At 62.4% G+C, this 19,778-nt stretch overlaps 1 protein-coding gene across 2 annotated transcripts in view; it reads left to right on the top strand.

Moving 5' to 3' along the window:
* Positions 1 to 12,500, top strand: part of HPSE2 (heparanase 2 (inactive)) — a 299,278-nt gene extending 286,778 nt beyond the window's left edge. The window contains exons 10-12 of one of the 2 annotated variants that reach the window (XM_048857280.2): positions 8,149 to 8,294; positions 9,672 to 9,818; positions 10,532 to 12,500. In XM_048857280.2, the coding sequence (XP_048713237.1) occupies positions 8,149 to 8,294; positions 9,672 to 9,818; positions 10,532 to 10,697 (459 nt within the window). In that variant the 3' untranslated portion in view covers positions 10,698 to 12,500. Of the gene's footprint in view, positions 1 to 8,148; positions 8,295 to 9,599; positions 9,819 to 10,531 lie in introns of both variants that reach the window. The other variant, XM_048857279.2, reaches the window with a different exon arrangement.
* Positions 12,501 to 19,778: the final 7,278 nt, after the last annotated feature.

Genomic DNA, 19,778 nt, shown 5'->3' with positions numbered 1-19,778 from the left:
CTGGCTCCCTGAAAGGGACAGTGACAGTGACTCGTACAGGAAACTCTCCCAGCTCCCCAGATAGTGGCCCCCGGGACCCTGGTAGGCCAGCTCAAGGGCTCTGCCTGCTGAGCAAGCTGCAGCCCAGAAACCTCAGAGAGCCAGGCCAGGGCTTTCCTGCCCAGCGGAGAAGGAGCCCCCCATTCTGGGAGCTGCCCAGCCGCGCTGGCCACGCTCAGGGCCTCTGCCCAGCTTGGATTTCTCTTTGTGGGTCCCTGTGAGGGGCTGTGGGATGCGGCCAGTGGAGACCCGAAGCCAGCCGGCGTGTGACACATCAGACGCCTCCTTGTGCTGCTTGAGCTCCCAGCAGGGAGTAGCCGCCCCCGAGTCCTGCCCCCAGCGGCTGGAGGAGCCGTTCGTCACGGAGTGGCTGCAGACGGCCCGCTCAGGGGTGCGCCTACCTGGCGGCTGCAGCCGGAGAACTCTGTGTCGCGGTACCCGGCCGTCGGGGTGGCGCTGTGCCCTCGCCCTCCGAGCCCCTCCCATGGTGGCACTCCCCCCTCCGGTCCTTCTCACCACCCCCGGCTAGAGTCAGAGCGCTCGGTGTGTGCTCACCTCACACCCCTGTTATCTCCGTCTCCGGGATTTGGTTTCTAGTTAGCTAGCAGGGCCCTTAGACTCCTCTGCCTTCCTCAGCTCGTCCAAGAGAGGTCTCCTCAAATGGGACACAGCCGCCCCCGGCTCGGGGAGATTGTCCTCCTCTGCCAGACACGCCGTGACTCTGAGGTCCTCCAGATGGAGCTGGGCCAGACCTGCGCTCCGGCACTGAGGCAGTCCCAGTCCCATGCTCTGCCATCGACTCCAGTACTGTCCGTCTGGTACTGACGGCATCGGCACCAGCTAGTTCCACGCCATCAGCGTACCATGGAGCGCCAGGAGGGCAGGCAGCGCTGCGGGACTGCAGCCCTTGGACTGAGCCGGAAAGTTCACAAAGTGCAGGAAATCCCCAAGCTCCGTCACCACCTCAACACTGGTCTGAACACGTTAGCAATGAGTGGGGCTGCATCATCCATGTGACTGAGAGCAGCACGCGGCCCCCTCTGTCAAGGGGCAGAGCGTGTAGTGTCACGGCGTCCCCGGGCGATGCTCTGGAGCTGCTCCCTATGAAGCCAGGCAGGACTCTGGGGGAGCCTCCTCTCTGTGAGCAGCCTGTTTGCAGGACACACAGCTCACCCGGCTCCACCTTCCTGGATCTGACCTCGGAGCATTCAGCCTTCTCTGCCCCTCCGGGCACTGCCCCCAGCGAGTCCGCTCAGGCGGGGCTCCTGGGGAAGCCAGAGGGTCCTGCCCCCCAACTCTGCAGTCAGACGGGACTCTCAGCCAGCCAGTAAAACAGAAGGTTTATTAGACGACAGGAACATGGTCTGACACAGAGCTTGTAGGTACAGAGAACAGGATACCTCAGCTGGGTCCATTTTGCGGGGCAGTGAGCCAGACAACCACGCCTGCACTTCACTCCTCGTCCCCAGCCAGCCCCCAACTCCTCCTCCAGCCTTTGTCTCTTTCCTGGGCCAGGAGGCCACCTGATCTCTTTGTTCTCCAACACCTTCAGTTGGCCCCTTTGCAGGGGAGAGGGGCCCAGGCCATCAGTTGCCAGGAGACAGGGTGTCGGCCATTCTCTGTGCAGCCTCTCTAGGGCTCTGCAACAATCAAATACCCTTATCCTACCACCTAGAGACTTAAGAACTGCATCGGGGAAACTGAGGCACCCACACAGTATTCAGAGAAAACATTAAGAACATTCCCGCTTCGTCACACCTGGCTAATGGGGAGGACATGGGGCTGGGAGTTTCTGGCCTTTCCAGGCCTCTCTCTCTTACAAACTTCAGAGCTGGCCAGCGTGGAGTTAAACGGCTCCCTCCCGGTGTTGGGGGCAGGGTCACCAGGTGTGCTCCTCCTACAACTCTCACTCCATTAGAAGTGGGCAATGGATCTATTTCCCCATCTGGTTTCTCCTGATCCCCCGTTAGGCGTGCTGTGACCTTCCCAGCCATGTTCTGCCAGCCGCAGCGCTTCAACATCTGGCCTGCTCAGTTGCAGATGTTGTTCCGTGTCTCCAGGGTAGGTGCCATGAAATTCCGGAGACCTGCCTGCTTCAGCTGAAGCCGCCAGTGCCATGGCTTTGCAGGCAGGTGGGGGCCGGAAGGTTCGTCCCACCCTGGATTTATTGTTCCCACCCGAGCGGGAAGTGAAAAGAGAAGCGTTGCGAGAACTCCAAAGGGATCGCTCTTGGTTTCTGTCCCTTCTGACTCAGCAGCTCCGCTCCCTCCCTGCGGCCACCGTGGCCTGGGCTCTGTCAGGCGGAGGCGATGAGAGGAGAGATTTCAGGCTGTTCCTCCATCTGCTCCACGCCACGGGAAGCAGCAGCCGGCCTGCTTGGAAAGAGCCAGAGCCAGGCTCCAAACCTGCTGCTTTGCATTTAATGTCCCCTGCCGTGCAGTCAGGTCTTTCCAAGTCCCAGCATGGATCTCACCTCCTCCGTCACCCTGATGGCAACTGTGCGGCCGTCATCCAGAAAACGGAGACATAGCAAGCCTGGTGGGACCAGCAGAGAGGGAATTCAGCTGGTGGGACCCAAGGAGGCGCAGCCCGTGTGACTGCTCCCCAGCTCCAGTGCCTGGCTGTACAGCTCAACCCCTCCAGCCCCGCCAGCAACTCAGCCCAGCTCACAGAACAAGTGGTAAAAAGAACAGGAGGACTTGTGGCACCTTAGATTAGAGACTAACCCATTTATTTGAGCATAAGCTTTCGTGAGCTACAGCTCACTTCATCGGATGCATGCAGTGGAAAATACAGTGGGGATTTTATATACACAGAGAACATGAAACAATGGGTGTTACCATACACACTGTAACCAGAGTGATCAGGTAAGGTGAGCTATTACCAGCAGGAGAGAAAAAAAACCTTTTGTAGTGATAATCAAGCCATAATCAAGCCATTTCCAGCATTTGACAAGAACGTGTGAGGAACAGTATGGGGGAGAAACAAACATGGGGAAATAGTTTTACTTTGCGTAATGACCCATCCACTCCCAGTCTCTATTCAAGCCTAATGTAATGGTGTCCAGTTTGCAAATTAATTCCAATTCAGCAGTCTCTCGTTGGAGTCTGTTTTTGAAGTTTTTGTTGTTGAAATATTGCCACTTTTAGGTCTGTAATCGCGTGACCAGAGAGATTGAAGTGTTCTCCGACTGGTTTTTGAATGTTATAATTCTTGATGTCTGATTTATGTCCATTTATTCTTTTACGTAGAGACTGTCCAGTTTGACCAATGTACATGGCAGAGGGGCATTGCTGGCACATGATGGCATAGATCACATTGGTGGATGTGCAGGTGAACGAGCCTCTGACAGTGTGGCTGATGTGATTAGGCCCTGTGATGGTGTCCCCTGAGTAGATATGTGGGCACAGCTGGCAACGGGCTTTGTTGCAAGGACAGGTTTGTAAAATGCCACTGACTGCCTGGGGAATAGACATGAGGAGCAAGTTACTGAAGCCCAACATATAAATGTGTCTTGGGCTCACGTTCGTTTGTTTCTGGAGAAGGAAGGATAGAGGGAGCTAGTGACAAATTCGGCCGGTGGGATTAAGATCTCGCTGGAAAGGGGCCCTCTCCTGTCCCGACAAGAATGCTGGAGTGGGAGCCGTTTGCCACGTGTCTCACAAAGATCCCCACAAGTGTATCACGCCCGGAAGCAAACCACTGGCTGTCTCTGCTGCTGGACTGTCCCCTTTGCAGGCAGGCGTACATGCTGTTCTGTCCTGGGCACGAGATGGGCTGGTTGGCTGGGCACCCATGGGGCTGCACAGAGCTTCCATGTGCTATTCAGCTGCCTCTGCTGGTTACAGCCCGAGGGGCTGAGCGGCTATGGGTCTGTTACTAGCGTTCTGGTCACAGCTACATGTGGTTAGTGCACAATTGAACAGATGCAGCCATGCTGCCAAGCAACTTCGCTCTGTCTAGGAGAGGTCAGGGGGTTATGCTGTAACCATGCTGGAGACAGGAGGATCTGGTTAATAGGTCTGTCTGAAGGGCTGATTAACCAGCCCCATTTCCAACAGCTTAAGTTTCTAAAAGCTCCTGCAATGAATTAAAGGGTGAAGAGAGATAAAATGAGACCCTCTGGGTTTTCCTTGTCTAATGGAAAGCTCCTGGGCCCTCGTTGGCCCCATGGCACTCGGTAGATATGGTCGGCCCTAAGTCTACAAATCACATCACTTGAGGCAGCTGCCCTTCCGGCCCATAAATCAGGTTTCCTAGCCAGAAAAGCTGCGGAAGCACTGAGCTGCTTTCTTTGCTCGGGTGCTTGCTGCCAGCAGCTCCACCGAGGGACTTAGGGCCAGCACAGGCTAATGGCTCTGCAAAGTAGTTAGAGCAAGAAAGCTTCTTCCCTTCCCCGGGGACCAATACCTGAGCCGATTCCTTTCTGTTAGCTTAGTCCGACGTTACATCTGTGACTGGCTCTGTCCTCACAGCTGAAGGGCCCCTCCCCCCACATAGACCCTGCTGGCGTGCTCTAAACGGTACCTAGTTCACATTAACAAACGAGATTATCTTTTAGAGCACAACAGCAGGGTCTGTATGGTGCACTTAGAGCCCTTTACAAATCACACACACACACCCCCGAGCACTTTACTCCACTGTCTAGACAAGGCCTGAGATCTCTGTAAGGCATTGGGCTTAGCCCTGTGTGGCATTCCGATTAAAACCCCGTAGAGAGCACGAACTGCAGAACTGGTTGATTGGTAAACAATGATGGGGACAGGTCAGTTCTACAGATCGGCCTGGATCGCTGGGTAAGGGGCCTCGTCAAACAACATTCACATTAATACAGCTGCAGGCAAGGTCATACACCTAGGAACAGAGTGTAAGTGTAGACTGACAAGGAGCAGGGCACAAACCCCAAACTGCTCATATGGTCTATAATTAGCTGTCACCAACCCAGTGACAAGTGTGAACTCCTAAAGCATTATAACAGTCTGACCACGGAGTCACAGACAGTCCCTTGGGCACTCCGCCTACTTGCCACCCAGGCAAGCTGGACTATGTGATAGATGGTCACTTTACACCAAAAATCACAACAGTGTCAGGTTACCGCCAGTCCCAAAGGACACGTCTCTTACCCCAGGTCAACTGTACTCAGATCTCAAACCAAAGACAATGCTTGTAGCCAATCCTGTAATGCTAACTAAAGATTTATTAACTAGGAAAAAGAAATGAGAGTTATTGACAAGGTTAAAACAGTTAAACACTCCCTTCCCCCCAGCCTCCCCAACACAAATGACATGTAGTCTTAGGGTCCAAAAGGTAATAGATGGTGCTATAATATGCAAGTGCTATATGTCCTTAGGGCTTACCTGAGCCAGGCAGCTTGGGGATCCCTTGCTTATGCTTAGAAATATCACATCTCCGCATTCCAAGCCGCATAGAGAGAACAATTCTTCCTTGACAGGGATTTTCATGCCCTTTTCCCAGCATTCAAGCTATGATGGGACAAGGGTTTGTGCACGTGCCCTCTTCATGGGTGTGGCGGAAACCATCAACAAAGTCTTTTATCCACTGATGTTCCACAGTGGCTTGTCTGGTGTCTCTTGCGCCTTCTCTTGTTGGGGAGAAGATGTCACCTCTTGTGGTAAACGACCATTACACGCTTGGTGATGCGTCTCTCCTGACTGTGGGGTTTTACTGTTTTAGCAAACACTTTTACAGTTACAGAGCAAACGCTTAAATAGTGCCTTAACCTGGGACACAGCTACTCCAGGGAAGATTAATACATGCAGCATCCTATAAGCATTTCATAATATCTGAACACTAAACACATTCTTCCAACACTAACGTCTGTTTTAACAACACTAACACGTAAGTGAGGCAGACTGTTTCCAGCGACGTATTTGTCAGGTCCAGAGAGGCCTAGGGGCCTCGGCATGAGCTGGCATCTGGTCTGCCAGTGTCACAGTAGGTCACACTTTGGAGATGGGGATCTGTATCCTGAGATGCAGTGGCACGAGAAAGGACTTAATAACCAGTTAAGCATGAGTTCCCAGTGACTGAGCATGATCCACAGAGGTAGAAGTAGGTCATAACAAGAAGGAGCAGGGAGCTGGTATTTCCTCTGTATACAGCCTTAGTGAGCCCGGTACTGGAATTCTCTCTCCAGTTCTAGTGTCCACACTTCCAAAAGGGTGGATACAAATTGGAAGGATTCAGGAAAGAGCTACAAGCAGGAGCCAAGGCCTGGGCCACAGGGCTGATAGCAAGAGCCTTCAGGAACTTGGTCTAGTTAACTTGTCCGAGAGAAGCTGGAGAGGTGACTCGATCACAGTCAATAAGTACCGACCTGGGACAGGGATTTCTTTAACCTCCTGATCCTGGAGCATCCCGTCGCGGGACTGCCTTGTCAGCCTCCTCCCGGCCCTGCCCAAGATGGCCATCCACCCACCAGGCCAGGAGGAGGAAGCTTGACGGGGGCTCTGGGGCCTATTTCCCCCTCCTTATGCAGTTATCGCTCCAGGCAGAGTTCCTCTGGGCAGTGTCCACTGACCCCTAGGCACCTGTGAGGAGCAGTGGACACCATCAGGGTCTCTGCCCAGTGTTCCCCTCTGGCTCCTTGTTTTCATCCCCTGACCTCACATTCACTCCTGTTTTCTCCTGTGTCGTCCCGTGTTATCAGCTGGAGCCTGAGTTTAGTGAGAGGCCGGCCTCTAGTTATGGGTGGGCCAGACCTGCCTGCCCCAGTTCCACAAACGCTGCCAGTCCCAGTCTCCTCTCGGTGTCTCTCCCATCCTCTTCCAGCTGCAGTCTCCCCGGCTGCTCTCCCCTCCCCTCTGCATTTGAGCAGGCAGCTGCCTCCTCCCTGCTGCCTGGGCACCCCCAGGGTTCACTGAGCACACAGGCAAGCCAGGCGCCCGGCCCCACCCGGAGACGGAGCATGCTGGCTCGCTCTGTGGGGCAGGCCCAGGCCCAGCCAGGTCCCACGGCCGTGCCATCAGGCATGACGCCTGCTCAGGGATGGCAGAAGCTTCAAAGATTTTTGCTGTAAAACTTTGAGGCATCTCTAGGGTTGCCAGGCATCCGGTTTTCGGCTGTTAAAAGTCCGGTCGGCAGCGCAGCCAAGGCCTGGGGCTAAGGTAGGCTCCCTGTCTGCCCTAGCTCCATGCGGCTCCTGGAAGCAGCTACTGGGTCCTCGTGGCCTCTAGGCGCATGGGCAGCCAGGGAAACTCCGCATGCTGCCGCCGCCCTGCATGCTGGCTCCGCAGCTCCCATTGGACAGGAATGGGAGCTGTGAGGCAACACCTGCAGGCGCGAGGGCAGTGAGCTGAGCCTCCCTGGCTGCCCATGCGCCTAGGAGCCGCCGGGACCCCACACCCCCTCCCGCACCCCACTCCCTGCCCCAGCCCAGAGCCCTCACCCTGCACCCCTCATCCCTGGTCCCACCCCAGATCCCTCACCCCCTCCCGCACCCCACTCCCTGCCCCAGCCCAGAGCCCTCACCCTCCACCCCTCATCCCTGGTCCCACCCCAGATCCCTCACCCCCTCCCGCACCCCACTCCCTGCCCCAGCCCAGAGCCCTCACCCTCCACCCCTCATCCCTGGTCCCACCCCAGATCCCTCACCCCCTCCCGCACCCCAACCCCCTGCCCAGCCCAGTGAAAGTGAGGCAGGGTGGGTGGGGCCTCTGGGAAGGGGCAGGGCCTCTGGGAAGGGGCGGGGCAGGGGTGTTCTGTTTTGTGCGATTAGAAAGTTGGCAGCCCTGGGCGTCTCTGCTGAGCATGTGCAGGCTGAGGTTTTTCAGAGGGTTTATAACATGGCTACATGTGGGCGGATTTTCAGGGGAGCCACCCACAGGCCCTGTTCCGAAGGGGGGGTGCTGGGGTTCCTTTAACATTACAAAACCCAGGATCTTGCCCTTCTCGGAGTCTAGCGTGCAGCTGAGCCGCAGGATGGAAAGGTCCCAGCAGCGGTGAGCCTGGGGCAGCCCCCAGACATGGGAAGCTGCAGCCCAAATGGTTCAAGCTTAGCGAGGGTCGTACAGCGGGGGGCAGGGGGTCTCTGCTCCCAGCCCAGCGGGGAGCGGAGGAGGTGACATGTCAATTCTTCTCTCTCGGCAGGATTACTGGCTCTCGCTCCTGTTCAAGCGCCTGGCTGGGCCCAAGGTGCTGGCCGTCCACGTGGCAGGGCTCCAACGGGAGCCGCGGCCCGGCAGAGTTATTCGAGACAAGCTCCGCATCTACGCTCACTGCACCAGCTCCCACAAGTCAGTCCCCCGGCCAGGCTTGGCTGCTCCTTGCACGACTCCGCCGGCAGCCCAGGGCGGCGAGGCCGTGGGGCCTCCGAGCTGCACCCCAGAAATATTCCGGACAGGCTTGGCGCTCGCTGCCCGGGGCTGCTGGGTCAGGCACACTCGGTGCCGCTGGGGGAGCAGAGGGGGTGCAGGCTGGGGGGGCTGTAGGGGGCTGGCCCCCCTCGGAAGGTGCTTTGGGAATGGGGCTGCCCCGTGCCATGTGAGTGAGCAGAACAGGGGGTTCCTGCAATGGCAGCGGGCCCCCGAGCAGAGAGAGTGAGACTGGGGGGGTTGGGCACAAGCCCAGCACGGGAGATCAAGGGAGTGGATTTCAACCAGGCCCCAGAGGGTCGGGTTACACTGCCCTCCGGCTGACAGGGAGCTGCCTGGTGGCTGGATCGGTGATAAGCTCTTTCAAAGGGTCCCACGGGGGGGGGGGGCTGCCATCTCCAAGGACACAAGTTCCTATTGTGGCCAAGGGGAGGCCGTTCGGTTACATATTCCAGATGCTTTCAACATCCCCCACCCTGTAGGAAACCTTGTCCAGTAACTAACAGGTGCAGCCCGCTCTCCGGCCCCCTTCTGGGCTGCATGCTGGGCGAGACAGAGCACCCATGTCTTGTCTCTGTTCGGGACGTGTCCAGGGTAGCGCCCCGGGCACACAGAGCACTCACCTTGTTCTCAGCATCCCCCCTTGCAATCCCCACATACCTGGGAGCTGGGGCAGGGGCTCCCCACAGCACATCCCTGTGCCCTGCCCCATTGCACACCACAAGGGAGGTGAATCCATGGGCCTGTGCCCTTCAGTGTCTGCCTGGAAACACCACCTCCCTGCCCCGCTCTGACCTGCAACCCAGGGGAAGCAGCACGGTGCCTGCTGCTTAACGTGGGCAGACAACTGCAGCCACGGGGCCACGTGGGTCGGGCATGTGCTGCTACCCTGAGCTTATTAGAGGGTAAATCGAGGCCCTGAGCCCGCCCCTGCCATGGCACAATGCTGCTCAGCCCAGCGCGTATTCATCCTAGCCCCTCGCTAGGCCCAGGGGATGGAAACAGGGCACAGACTTCCGTACAGACCTGGGGAGGGAGCCAGCATCTGCCCCTGCTACACACAGCCTCTCTCCCTTTGGAGGGCTCGTGCCAACCCTGCAGTGTTACGGTGACGGCCCCCAGTTCCTGCAGTGCTGGTGTCGTCCCCTCCTGGGCTCTGCAGAAGGCCGGTTCCTAGCACAGACCCCCTGCTTAACTGGCCTCTTCGCTACATCCTGTTTTTTAAAGCTGCCTAGAACCGATGCAGTTTCCTAGTCAACATGCAGACAACCCCACCTTCATTGTCACTTTCGCTCTCAGCCACAATTATGTCCGAGGATCCATCACCCTCTACATCATCAACCTGCATCGCTCCCGGAAGAAAATCAAGCTGGTGGGAACGCTGCGGGATAAGATTGTTCACCAGTACCTGCTGCAGCCGCATGGCAAGGACGGGCTTCACGCCCGGTGAGTGCGGACCCGGGGCTGTGCCCTGAACGCCAGCACGGGGCCTGGCAGCCGGCAGCACGGGCGCGTGGCCAGCGGCTGCTGTTCTGCACCACACTGCGCAGGGCTGAAGCCAGGCCATGGTGCACCACCTGCAGCTGGGCCTCGTGAACACCCAGCTGACTCCTGGAACGTGCCGGTTGCCGCTTCCCGCAGCTCCCATTGGCCGGGAACGGCGAACCACGGCCATGGGGAGCTGCGGGCAGCCAGGCCTGTGGACGGTCAATGCAAACAAACTGTCTCACGGCCCGCCAGTGGATTACCCTGACAGGCCGCAGGTTGCCCACCACTGCCATAGCTCCAAGTGAGGCACCCAGATAAGGGACCGGGGGGTGGGGTGCTGAACACCTGCAGAATCCCCCCCCCCCCCCCCCCCACGACTCCTGCTGAAGCTGTGGGAGCTCAGCCCCCTGGGAGATCAGCTCATTGTCCTCATGCATCAGTCCCTGCAGAGGCTCCCAACACCACCTGCTCTTTCCTTTGCCTCCTCCCGTGGCCATCTTTGTGCTGGGCTCTCTCCTGCCTTTGCGGGCCTGTGGCTCCTGCCTCCTGGGCAGATGCATGCAGAGTGCACAGCCCACCGGGCTCCATGCACACGCCGTGTCTGCTGGCCGCCTTTTGCCGGGCTCCCAGGCCGATGTGGAGACGCTGACCTGAGTGTGCTTCTCCTGCAGGTCCGTGCAGCTCAACGGGCAGCTGCTGGCCATGGCGGATGACGGGACACTTCCTGAGCTGAAACCTCGTCCCCTTCGTGCTGGCCGCACCCTGGTCATCCCGCCACTGACCATGAGCTTCTATGTGGTGAAGAACGTTAACGCCCTGGCCTGCCGGTACCGATAGCTCTACCCAAAAGCCGCTGGCCAAGACGAGACCTGCTGGACCTGCTTTAACCCTCCCCTGTCCTCTCGCTTCCTGCACAGAACTTGCTGCCAGTCAGTGGGGCTGTGACCTGCCCAAGGCCAGGCCTGGCAGATGCAGAATGGGCCCCCCTCTCCTGGGGACTCTGCACCCAGAGGGATGTGTGTCATCACTGGCAGGTCCTGTGCCCCTTGGAGAATAACCACTCAGAGCGGAGAAGTCCCGAGCGACTCCTCCAGCGTGGCCCAAAGGCATGGCAAACCCTCCCCCCGGCAATACCTGGCCAGGCTGGCCGCTTGGCCCCAGCAGTACGAGCCAGCTTGGCCCTTGGGATTGCTGTGTCTGTGGGGAGGAAGATGACTCCACTGGTGAGACAACTGGCTCCTCTTGGAAAAGCTGAGAACTTGAGGCTCTGGTGCAGTGCCAGAGACCTGCAACTGAGAGGCAATGGTGCCCGGGAGTTGTGGGCCACACGCCCTCTTTACACCGCCAGCGTTTCTTCCACAGGACTAGTGAAAATCCAGCTGGTGAATTCGGTCTGTGCCCACGGACGACCCTGGCTCCAAGGGCTCGGATTGCAGGGGATAGCGCTGCACCAGGCCGGCTTCTTAACAGCCTCCTGGTTAGGGGAGCTGGCTTCCTGCTCTGTGGGAAGTGCGGAGACAGGGAGCTCAAGAGTTGTGTCTTAGCTGGGACAGGGAGCAGAGTCACAAACACTGCAAAGGGGATGGAGCTAACCCAGCTGGCTAGAGCCAGCCCAGCCCCTCAGAGCCTCCCCTTCCCCACGCTAACCAAGGCTGTGGAGAACTGTGGGCATCATCCCGGCTCTGCGCTCCCCTAGGGCGCTTTGCTTTTGGGCAGAGTTTGCTGGACAGAGAGTGCCAGGGGCTCTTGGCAGCTCCAGCCTGCCAGCCCCAAGGAGAAGCCAGCCTCCCGGCCACCCTTCTCCCCAAACTGCTGTTCCAGTGCCCATAACGGGGTGAGCCTAGGACTGGGGAAACAAGTGGGCCAGGCTCAGTGCAGCAGGGATTTCATCGTTCACTATAGTGATGGGCTAGGCACTGACTGGTCCCCAGTGGTAGCCATTGCCCTCCGACTGCTTCTCCCCTCGGATCCTGAGAGTCAGGTCTTGGCAGCCATAGAGCACCCTGTGCCCACCCCACTGAGAGACCGAGGGCCAGAGGGATCCTGGTATCAGCCCACTGAGCCACCCAGAGCTTTCCCAGACAGAACATGCATGGGAGTAGCTCCTCCTGGCCACGAGACAGGCAAGGTGGGTGAGGGAATAGCTGTACCAGCCCCTCCGGGAGCCACGCTGCGACGGTGGCAACATGAGACGCGCTGGGGGGGCTGCAAGGAGTCACTTCGGCCAGGCTAAGGAAGCCCGTATGGGGTCAGCCAAGCCCTGTGCAGGGGCGTTAGCCATGAGGAGTCCTGCCCCCGGCACTGGCTGGGGCGCTGCGAGCCAGGCCTGCAGGAGCCTTCGCTATAAAAATGTTAATATTTAAATTATATTTTCTGAAGAAGAGAAACTTTGAGCTCTGCTAGTCTGGAAGCTGGTGGGAGGGAAGTGGGGTGGGGCACTCCTCTCCCCAGCTCACAGGAGAAGGGGGCTGAGATGATACAGGCAGGGTCACTGCTCCCCAGGGGCTTGGGGGGCATTGTTAGAGGTGTGAATATTTCCTTCCAGAAGAGATTTTATTGAGGCGTGTGGAGAGCCGGGCTCCGGGAGCTAGCTGAGATTGTGTGGGAGATGTTGGATAATAAAGGTGGGCTGTCCAACCATGCCTGGCCTCGTCTCTCCGCAGCAGCGAATGCCAGGCCCGCCGTGCCATGCTCCTTTGGTCTGTCCCAGGCCTGGAGCCGTGGCCAAGTCCCCAGCTGTAGGACGTGGCTACACAACAGAGCAGCCGCTGCTGCTCCGTGACTCAGGGACACTGGGCCCAAGTGTGTTCGCGTCACAGCCATTGTCACCTGTTTGTGCTCGTGCTTCTCAGTGTCTTCTGGGGAGCTGGGCCATAGAGCCTCAGAAGGGCCTGGCTCCCAGAGAGGCCCAGCAGCCCATGCCCTCAGAGATGCCCTCGTGCCCAGAAAGCTGGGAGAAAGGAGGCGTAACTTGCCCAGTGACACAGGCACAGGTAGGACATGGCAGAGACAGCGTTACGGGCCAGCCTGTACCCCTGGCAGGGGCGAGACATTGGCAGCTGGTCACTAACCCAGCGGTAACCCTGCGGTGTGAGGGCACAACCCATTCGGTGCCAACCACCTGCCTGGCTGGCTATGACCTGGCTGAGCCATTTTGCACATCACTGGGGGGCTCAGAGTTCGAGCAGTCAGTGCCAGGCTCCTTCTCAGAGTGCTGTGCCCAGAGGCTGCAGAGCCATGTGGGGTTCCAGACATGGCAGTGGGGCGTGAGGGAGCCTGTGAAGCAGGGTCCAGCTGGGGCGATAGGGTGGCGAAGGCCTGGATCCAGATCCCGGCTGGAGGGAGTGTGAATTCTGGCAAAGGGGTTCAAGGGGTTCACAGGGCAGGGACAAAGGGGACAAGGTTCTGGCTTCGGAAGTCCTGAGTGCAGGAGAGCGACTGCATCGTCCAAGCCAATGACACAGGTGAGGCCAGGAGCTGGGGCTCCAGACAGAGGGAGGTAGAGGGGCCAGTGAGTTGGGGGGAGGGAGAGCTTGGTGTTACCCACAGAGAAGTGAAGTCTAGGGTTGGATTCTGTCAGGCCGTCCTGCAGCGACTCCAGAGCGTGGGTACCAGCCTCAGGCCGGCTGTCAGGAGCCAGGCACAGACCCCACCATGGCTGAGTTCTGCACTTCGATCTCACCCACGAGGTATCAGGTGTGAACTCCTCAGGTGCTGGAACAGCCTGACCAGGGACTCCCATCCATCTCACCACCCAGCTGCCTTTGTGAGAGCCTTACACCAGGGATCACAGCACTATCTGGGATACTCCCAGCCCCAGAGGAGACCTGGAGACTGGGGAGGGTGTGAGGCCTTTGCCAGAGGAGGATGTGGCTGGTAACAATGCGGAAATCCCACGCTTGCGGGCCAGGCTTTCCTGGGCATTTCACTGTTCCGGTTTGCAGCAGGGAAGTGGGACAGAACAGCTGGAGTGTGAGAGCCAGAGCATCTGGAGAGCATGTGAGCGACCAGCTGGAGCATGCGTGTGCAACACAACAGCTGGGGTCCGTTTCTGTCACAGCTGGGCCCCAAGCCCTTGTTATCCGTCTGCTGCCAGGCTGAGACCACTTGTTCGTAAGGCCCAGCCCCAACAGGGAGCTGCACCACCAGGCCGCAGGCCGTGCCTAGCCGATCCCTAACTGGGAGCCAAGCCGGGGCTGAGCCCCCAGCCCCGTGTCGACGGGAACGTCCCATCTCTAAGGCTGCCAACATGACGCTGTGACTCTGCCCCCAACCAGCCAGCGCGGCTGTAGGAACCATGCTGCGCACAGGGGGGGCACACAGGAAGCCTGGGCTGAAACCAGAGTGAGGCCACCCTCTGCCTGTTCTCCCCTGCCTGCAGCCAACGCTCTGCCTGTGCCGACCCTCCCACCCTCTGCCTGTTCTCCCCTGCCTGCAGCCAGCGCTCTGCCTGTGCCGACCCTCCCACCCTCTGCCTGTTCTCCCCTGCCAGCAGCCAACGCTCTGCCTGTCCCGACCCTCCCACCCTCTGCCTGTTCTCCCCTGCCTGCAGCCAGCGCTCTGCCTGTGCCGACCCTCCCACCCTCTGCCTGTTCTCCCCTGCCTGCAGCCAGCGCTCTGCCTGTGCCGACCCTCCCACCCTCTGCCTGTTCTCCCCTGCCAGCAGCCAACGCTCTGCCTGTCCCGACCCTCCCACCCTCTGCCTGTTCTCCCCTGCCTGCAGCCAACGCTCTGCCTGTCCCGACCCTCCCACCCTCTGCCTGTTCTCCCCTGCCTGCAGCCAGCGCTCTGCCTGTGCCGACCCTCCCACCCTCTGCCTGTTCTCCCCTGCCAGCAGCCAACGCTCTGCCTGTCCCGACCCTCCCACCCTCTGCCTGTTCTCCCCTGCCTGCAGCCAGCGCTCTGCCTGTGCCGACCCTCCCACCCTCTGCCTGTTCACCCCTGCCAGCAGCCAACGCTCTGCCTGTCCCGACCCTCCCACCCTCTGCCTGTTCTCCCCTGCCAGCAGCCAACGCTCTGCCTGTCCCGACCCTCTGCCTGTTCTCTCCTGCCTGCAGCCAGTGCTCTGCCTGTCCCGACCCTCCCACCCTCTGCCTGTTCTCCCGGGCCAGCAGCCAGCGCTCTGCCTGTCCCGACCCTCCCACCCTCTGCCTGTTCTCCCCTGCCAGCAGCCAGCACTCTGCCTGTCCCGACCCTCCCACCCTCTGCCTGTTCTCCCCTGCCTGCATCCAACGCTCTGCCTGTCCCAACCCTCCCACCCTCTGCCTGTTCTCCCCTGCCAGCAGCCAATGCTCTGCCTGTGCCGACCCTCCCACCCTCTGCCTGTTCTCCCCTGCCAGCAGCCAACGCTCTGCCTGTGCCGACCCTCCCACCCTCTGCCTGTTCTCCCCTGCCAGCAGCCAACGCTCTGCCTGTCCCGACCCTCCCACCCTCTGCCTGTTCTCCCCTGCCTGCATCCAACGCTCTGCCTGTCCCGACCCTCCCACCCTCTGCCTGTTCTCCCCTGCCTGCAGCCAGCGCTCTGCCTGTGCCGACCCTCCCACCCTCTGCCTGTTCTCCCCTGCCTGCAGCCAGCGCTCTGCCTGTGCCGACCCTCCCACCCTCTGCCTGTTCTCCCCTGCCTGCAGCCAGCGCTCTGCCTGTGCCGACCCTCCCACCCTCTGCCTGTTCTCCCCTGCCAGCAGCCAACGCTCTGCCTGTCCCGACCCTCCCACCCTCTGCCTGTTCTCCCCTGCCAGCAGCCAACGCTCTGCCTGTCCCGACCCTCCCACCCTCTGCCTGTTCTCCCCTGCCAGCAGCCAACGCTCTGCCTGTCCCGACCCTCCCACCCTCTGCCTGTTCTCCCCTGCCTGCATCCAACGCTCTGCCTGTCCCGACCCTCCCACCCTCTGCCTGTTCTCCCCTGCCTGCAGCCAGCGCTCTGCCTGTCCTGACCCTCTGCCTGTTCTCCCCTGCATCAGCAGGGCTCCCACTCAACTGGCTGCCCCCTTGCTGGCTCTGAATTAAGGGCCAGGATTGGAAGTGGGGGGGGGCAGCCTGGGGGGCTTCCAGCAGCAGGATGCCTGGCCAGGGTGGGACTCATTCCAGACAGGAGTCCTGAGCCACCTCCCACCCTGAACAGGAGCTGGGAATTCTTCATGCTCACCTGCAGAGCGCCCCCTAGTGGCCAGCCCCCCAACCCCGCGCTCCGTGCGTAGCTGCCCCCTGTATAGTCACCTGTAACCGCCACCGCGGACGCTCGCTCCCTGTGCAGCCGTGTTACTGGGGTGTCCAGCCTCACCAGCATGTCTCTGGGCTTCCCCAGCTCCCGCCCCTGGCACCTGGGGCTCTGGGTATCTCACGGCCCCCAGCTGTGCGTTCCTGAAATCCAGCTCCTTGCCCCGCTGTGTCCTGGATTCCCCTCGGTACGCACCAGCTAGGACCTGGCGCACGACAGACCGGTCGGGGTAGCTACGGGGTGCAGAGCGTCCGCGCCCAAGCGATGCCCTCACTGCCGGTGTAGACAGCGCCAACGGGCGGGCGGCTCCCATCGACACAGCGGCTTCCTCTCACGGCCACAGGGTGCCTCGGCTGACCCGTAGGGAGCGGCACTCGGTGCCCCAGTCACGGCTGCGCTGCACGTGGGGTGAGCCATTAGCCTGCTGCCGCTAGGCTCCCGTTCTCAGCCAGCCTGCACGCCCGGGGGGGCAGGGGGGAGTGGCAGGGCTGGGGGCTGTTGGCTTCGGTGGCTGCCCAGCCGATCACCAGGATTGCTAGATGCTGACCTACCAGGAAACGCGGGGCATTCCTGCCTCTGCAGGGAACAGCCACTGGGGCCTGGCCACTTACTGTCCCCCAGCCCCCCGCTTGGGGGGTTGCTTGGGATCTCGCCCAGCCGGCAGGAGGGCTGGCGGGAGGGGCGGGGACAGGCCAGGGCAGTGGGAACAGATCCTGTGGGGCTCGCACTCTCCGGCTGCGGCCCTAGTAGCAGGCAGGTTGCTGTGAATTTGGGGGGAGGGTCCAGCGCTGCATCCCCCCTCTTCCCCTCGCTGCCGGGGTGGCGGGGGACGCGCCCAGTGCAGCCAGTCATGCAGAGCAGTGCAGCATCCCCGCTCCCGGCCTGGAGCCTGCCCTGCATGCCACGCTTTCCGGCGCCACGCCCGCTGCCGAGTGGCTTGTGCCCGGGAAGACGCTGGCTGGCTGCATATCACGGCTTCACGCGGGCCTGGCAGCTCCGTGATTTAAAACCCTGAGACCAAGCGCTGAGTCAGTGACAGCCCACGCGGGTGCAAATCCCGTCTCCTCTCGGGGCGGGCCCGGCCCCCCACTGCTCCTGGGCCCCGGCCCCAGCACGTGCTGAGTTCTGGGGCTGCCTCCCAAGACAGACACCCCCGGTCCGGCTCTCGTGCGCGTTTCTCAGGGGAAGCGGTTGGCTCCCTGTCTCTGCCCAGTGCCCTGGCCTGGCTCGTAGGACCTGGCTGCATGCCGAGCAGGGGCGATTACCAGCAGGAAGAGCCGTGCCCGTGACACGCAGGAGCGCCCCGAAGAGAGTAGTCGTGGCAATGTGTGCCCAGAGCCGGGCTAGGCCCCCCACACACACACGGACCCAGCCGAGATACTAGGCCCCTTCTGCTCAGAGGGTAAACAGACCCCCTGAAGCAGCATCTTCCCGCCCGCCCTAGGGGTGTCTGCGGCTGTGGGCTCCCTCCCAGATAATGACTGGGCCAGCTGCACCGCGTCTGCACTTTGCCCTCCTCTGGCAGCCTGCGTAGGGCGGGGAGGAAACGGGGCAGCACGAAGCCGGGTCCCCCCGGCTGCAGACAGTGAGGGCCTGGGCCCGACCCCAATGCAGCAGCCGCCAGGCCGGTGCGCGCAGGCCCCGCGGCGGGGCAGAATGCCGCCGGCTAGCAGGATGCGGCCAGCGGGGCTCGGGAGCCACCAGGTCACTTGGGGCTCCTGGGCCCCGTTCCCATCCTTGCAGCAGGAACTGGGGTGTCCCGCCAGCCTCCGGCATCTGCAGAGCGCGAGCAGGGAGCCGAGCACCGCCGGGCCAGCCCCTCTCGGTCCGCCAGGAACCCAGGCTGGGGCAAGACCCTGTGGCCCAGGCCGGCTCTGGAGCTGCACACGCAAAGCCCCTCGCAGCGGCCGGCTTGTCCGCCCCGGGCGTTGGCCTCAGCCGCAGCTCACACCTGGGCGAGGCGGCGGCTGGAGGTCAGCGGGGCACAGGGCCTCTGGGGGGGGCAGGGAGGGGGGCAGCTGCCCCGTCAGGCCCCACAAGTCCAAGGGGCCATGTCGGACTCGGCTATGCAGTGGGCAGAGCCAGGGCCCTATTGCCCTGTAGCAGCCCCCGGCACGGGCGGGGCAGGGCACCTGGGTTGGTCCCATCCCATTTCCCGGAGGCTGAGGGAGGTTCTGGGGCCTCCCGCTGCAAAGGAACTGGGGCGTGTTCTGATGGGGGGGATCGCGGAGCACATGGGGGGCCAGCCGGGGCAGGGGTCTCTCCAGCCCGGCTTTGAGGGGAAACCACCTGCCTTACGCCCCCGGCCCCCCCAGCAGCAGCGGGTTTGCCCCCAGCCCTGCGCGGAGCCCGGGGGGCTCTGGGTCGGCGAGGGGGCCCCCCGCGGCTCTGGTCTCTCCCAGCAGGGGGCGCTGTGGGGGGGTAGCACGGCCCCGCCCTCTCCCGGCAGGGGGCGCTGTGGCGGGGGGGGAGAGCGCGGCTCCGGCCTCTCCCGGCAGGGGGCGCTGTGGCGGGGGGGGGAGAGCGCGGCTCCGGCCTCTCCCGGCAGGGGGCGCTGTGGCGCGGGGGGAAGAGCGCGGCTCCGGCCTCTCCCGGCAGGGGGCGCTGTGGCGGGGGGGGGGGGGAGAGCGCGGCTCCGGCCTCTCCCGGCAGGGGGCGCTGTGGCGGGGGTGGGGGGGGAGAGCGCGGCTCCGCCCTCTCCCGGCAGGGGGCGCTGTGGCGGGGGGGGAGAGCGCGGCTCCGGCCTCTCCCGGCAGGGGGCGCTGTGGCGGGGGGTGGGGGGGGAGAGCGCGGCTCCGCCCTCTCCCGGCAGGGGGCGCTGTGGCGGGGGGGGGGGGGGAGAGCGCGGCTCCGGCCTCTCCCGGCAGGGGGCGCTGTGGCGGGGGGTGGGGGGGGAGAGCGCGGCTCCGCCCTCTCCCGGCAGGGGGCGCTGTGGCGGGGGGGGAGAGCGCGGCTCCGGCCTCTCCCGGCAGGGGGCGCTGTGGCGGGGGGTGGGGGGGGAGAGCGCGGCTCCGCCCTCTCCCGGCAGGGGGCGCTGTGGCGGGGGGGGAGAGCGCGGCTCCGGCCTCTCCCGGCAGGGGGCGCTGTGGCGGGGGGGGAGAGCGCGGCTCCGGCCTCTCCCGGCAGGGGGCGCTGTGGCGGGGGGTGGGGGGGGAGAGCGCGGCTCCGCCCTCTCCCGGCAGGGGGCGCTGTGGCGGGGGGGGGAGCGCGGCTCCGGCCTCTCCCGGCAGGGGGCGCTGTGGCGGGGGGTGGGGGGGGAGAGCGCGGCTCCGCCCTCTCCCGGCAGGGGGCGCTGTGGCGGGGGGGGGAGCGCGGCTCCGGCCTCTCCCGGCAGGGGGCGCTGTGGCGGGGGGGGGGAGAGCGCGGCTCCGCCCTCTCCCGGCAGGGGGCGCTGTGGCGGGGGGTGGGGGGGGGAGAGCGCGGCTCCGCCCTCTCCCGGCAGGGGGCGCTGTGGCGGGGGGGGAGAGCGCGGCTCCGGCCTCTCCCGGCAGGGGGCGCTGTGGCGGGGGGTGGGGGGGGAGAGCGCGGCTCCGCCCTCTCCCGGCAGGGGGCGCTGTGGCGGGGGGGGGAGAGCGCGGCTCCGGCCTCTCCCGGCAGGGGGCGCTGTGGCGGGGGGGGAAGAGCGTGGCTCCGGCCTCTCCCGGCAGGGGGCGCTGTGGCGGGGGGGGGAGAGCGCGGCTCCGCCCTCTCCCGGCAGGGGG

This window comes from Caretta caretta, chromosome 7 (assembly GCF_965140235.1).
Source record: "Caretta caretta isolate rCarCar2 chromosome 7, rCarCar1.hap1, whole genome shotgun sequence".
In the NCBI taxonomy this organism is placed as follows: domain Eukaryota; kingdom Metazoa; phylum Chordata; order Testudines; family Cheloniidae; genus Caretta; species Caretta caretta.
The sequence above is the reverse complement of the archived record's forward strand: the minus strand, read 5'-3'. Positions and strand labels throughout refer to the sequence as shown.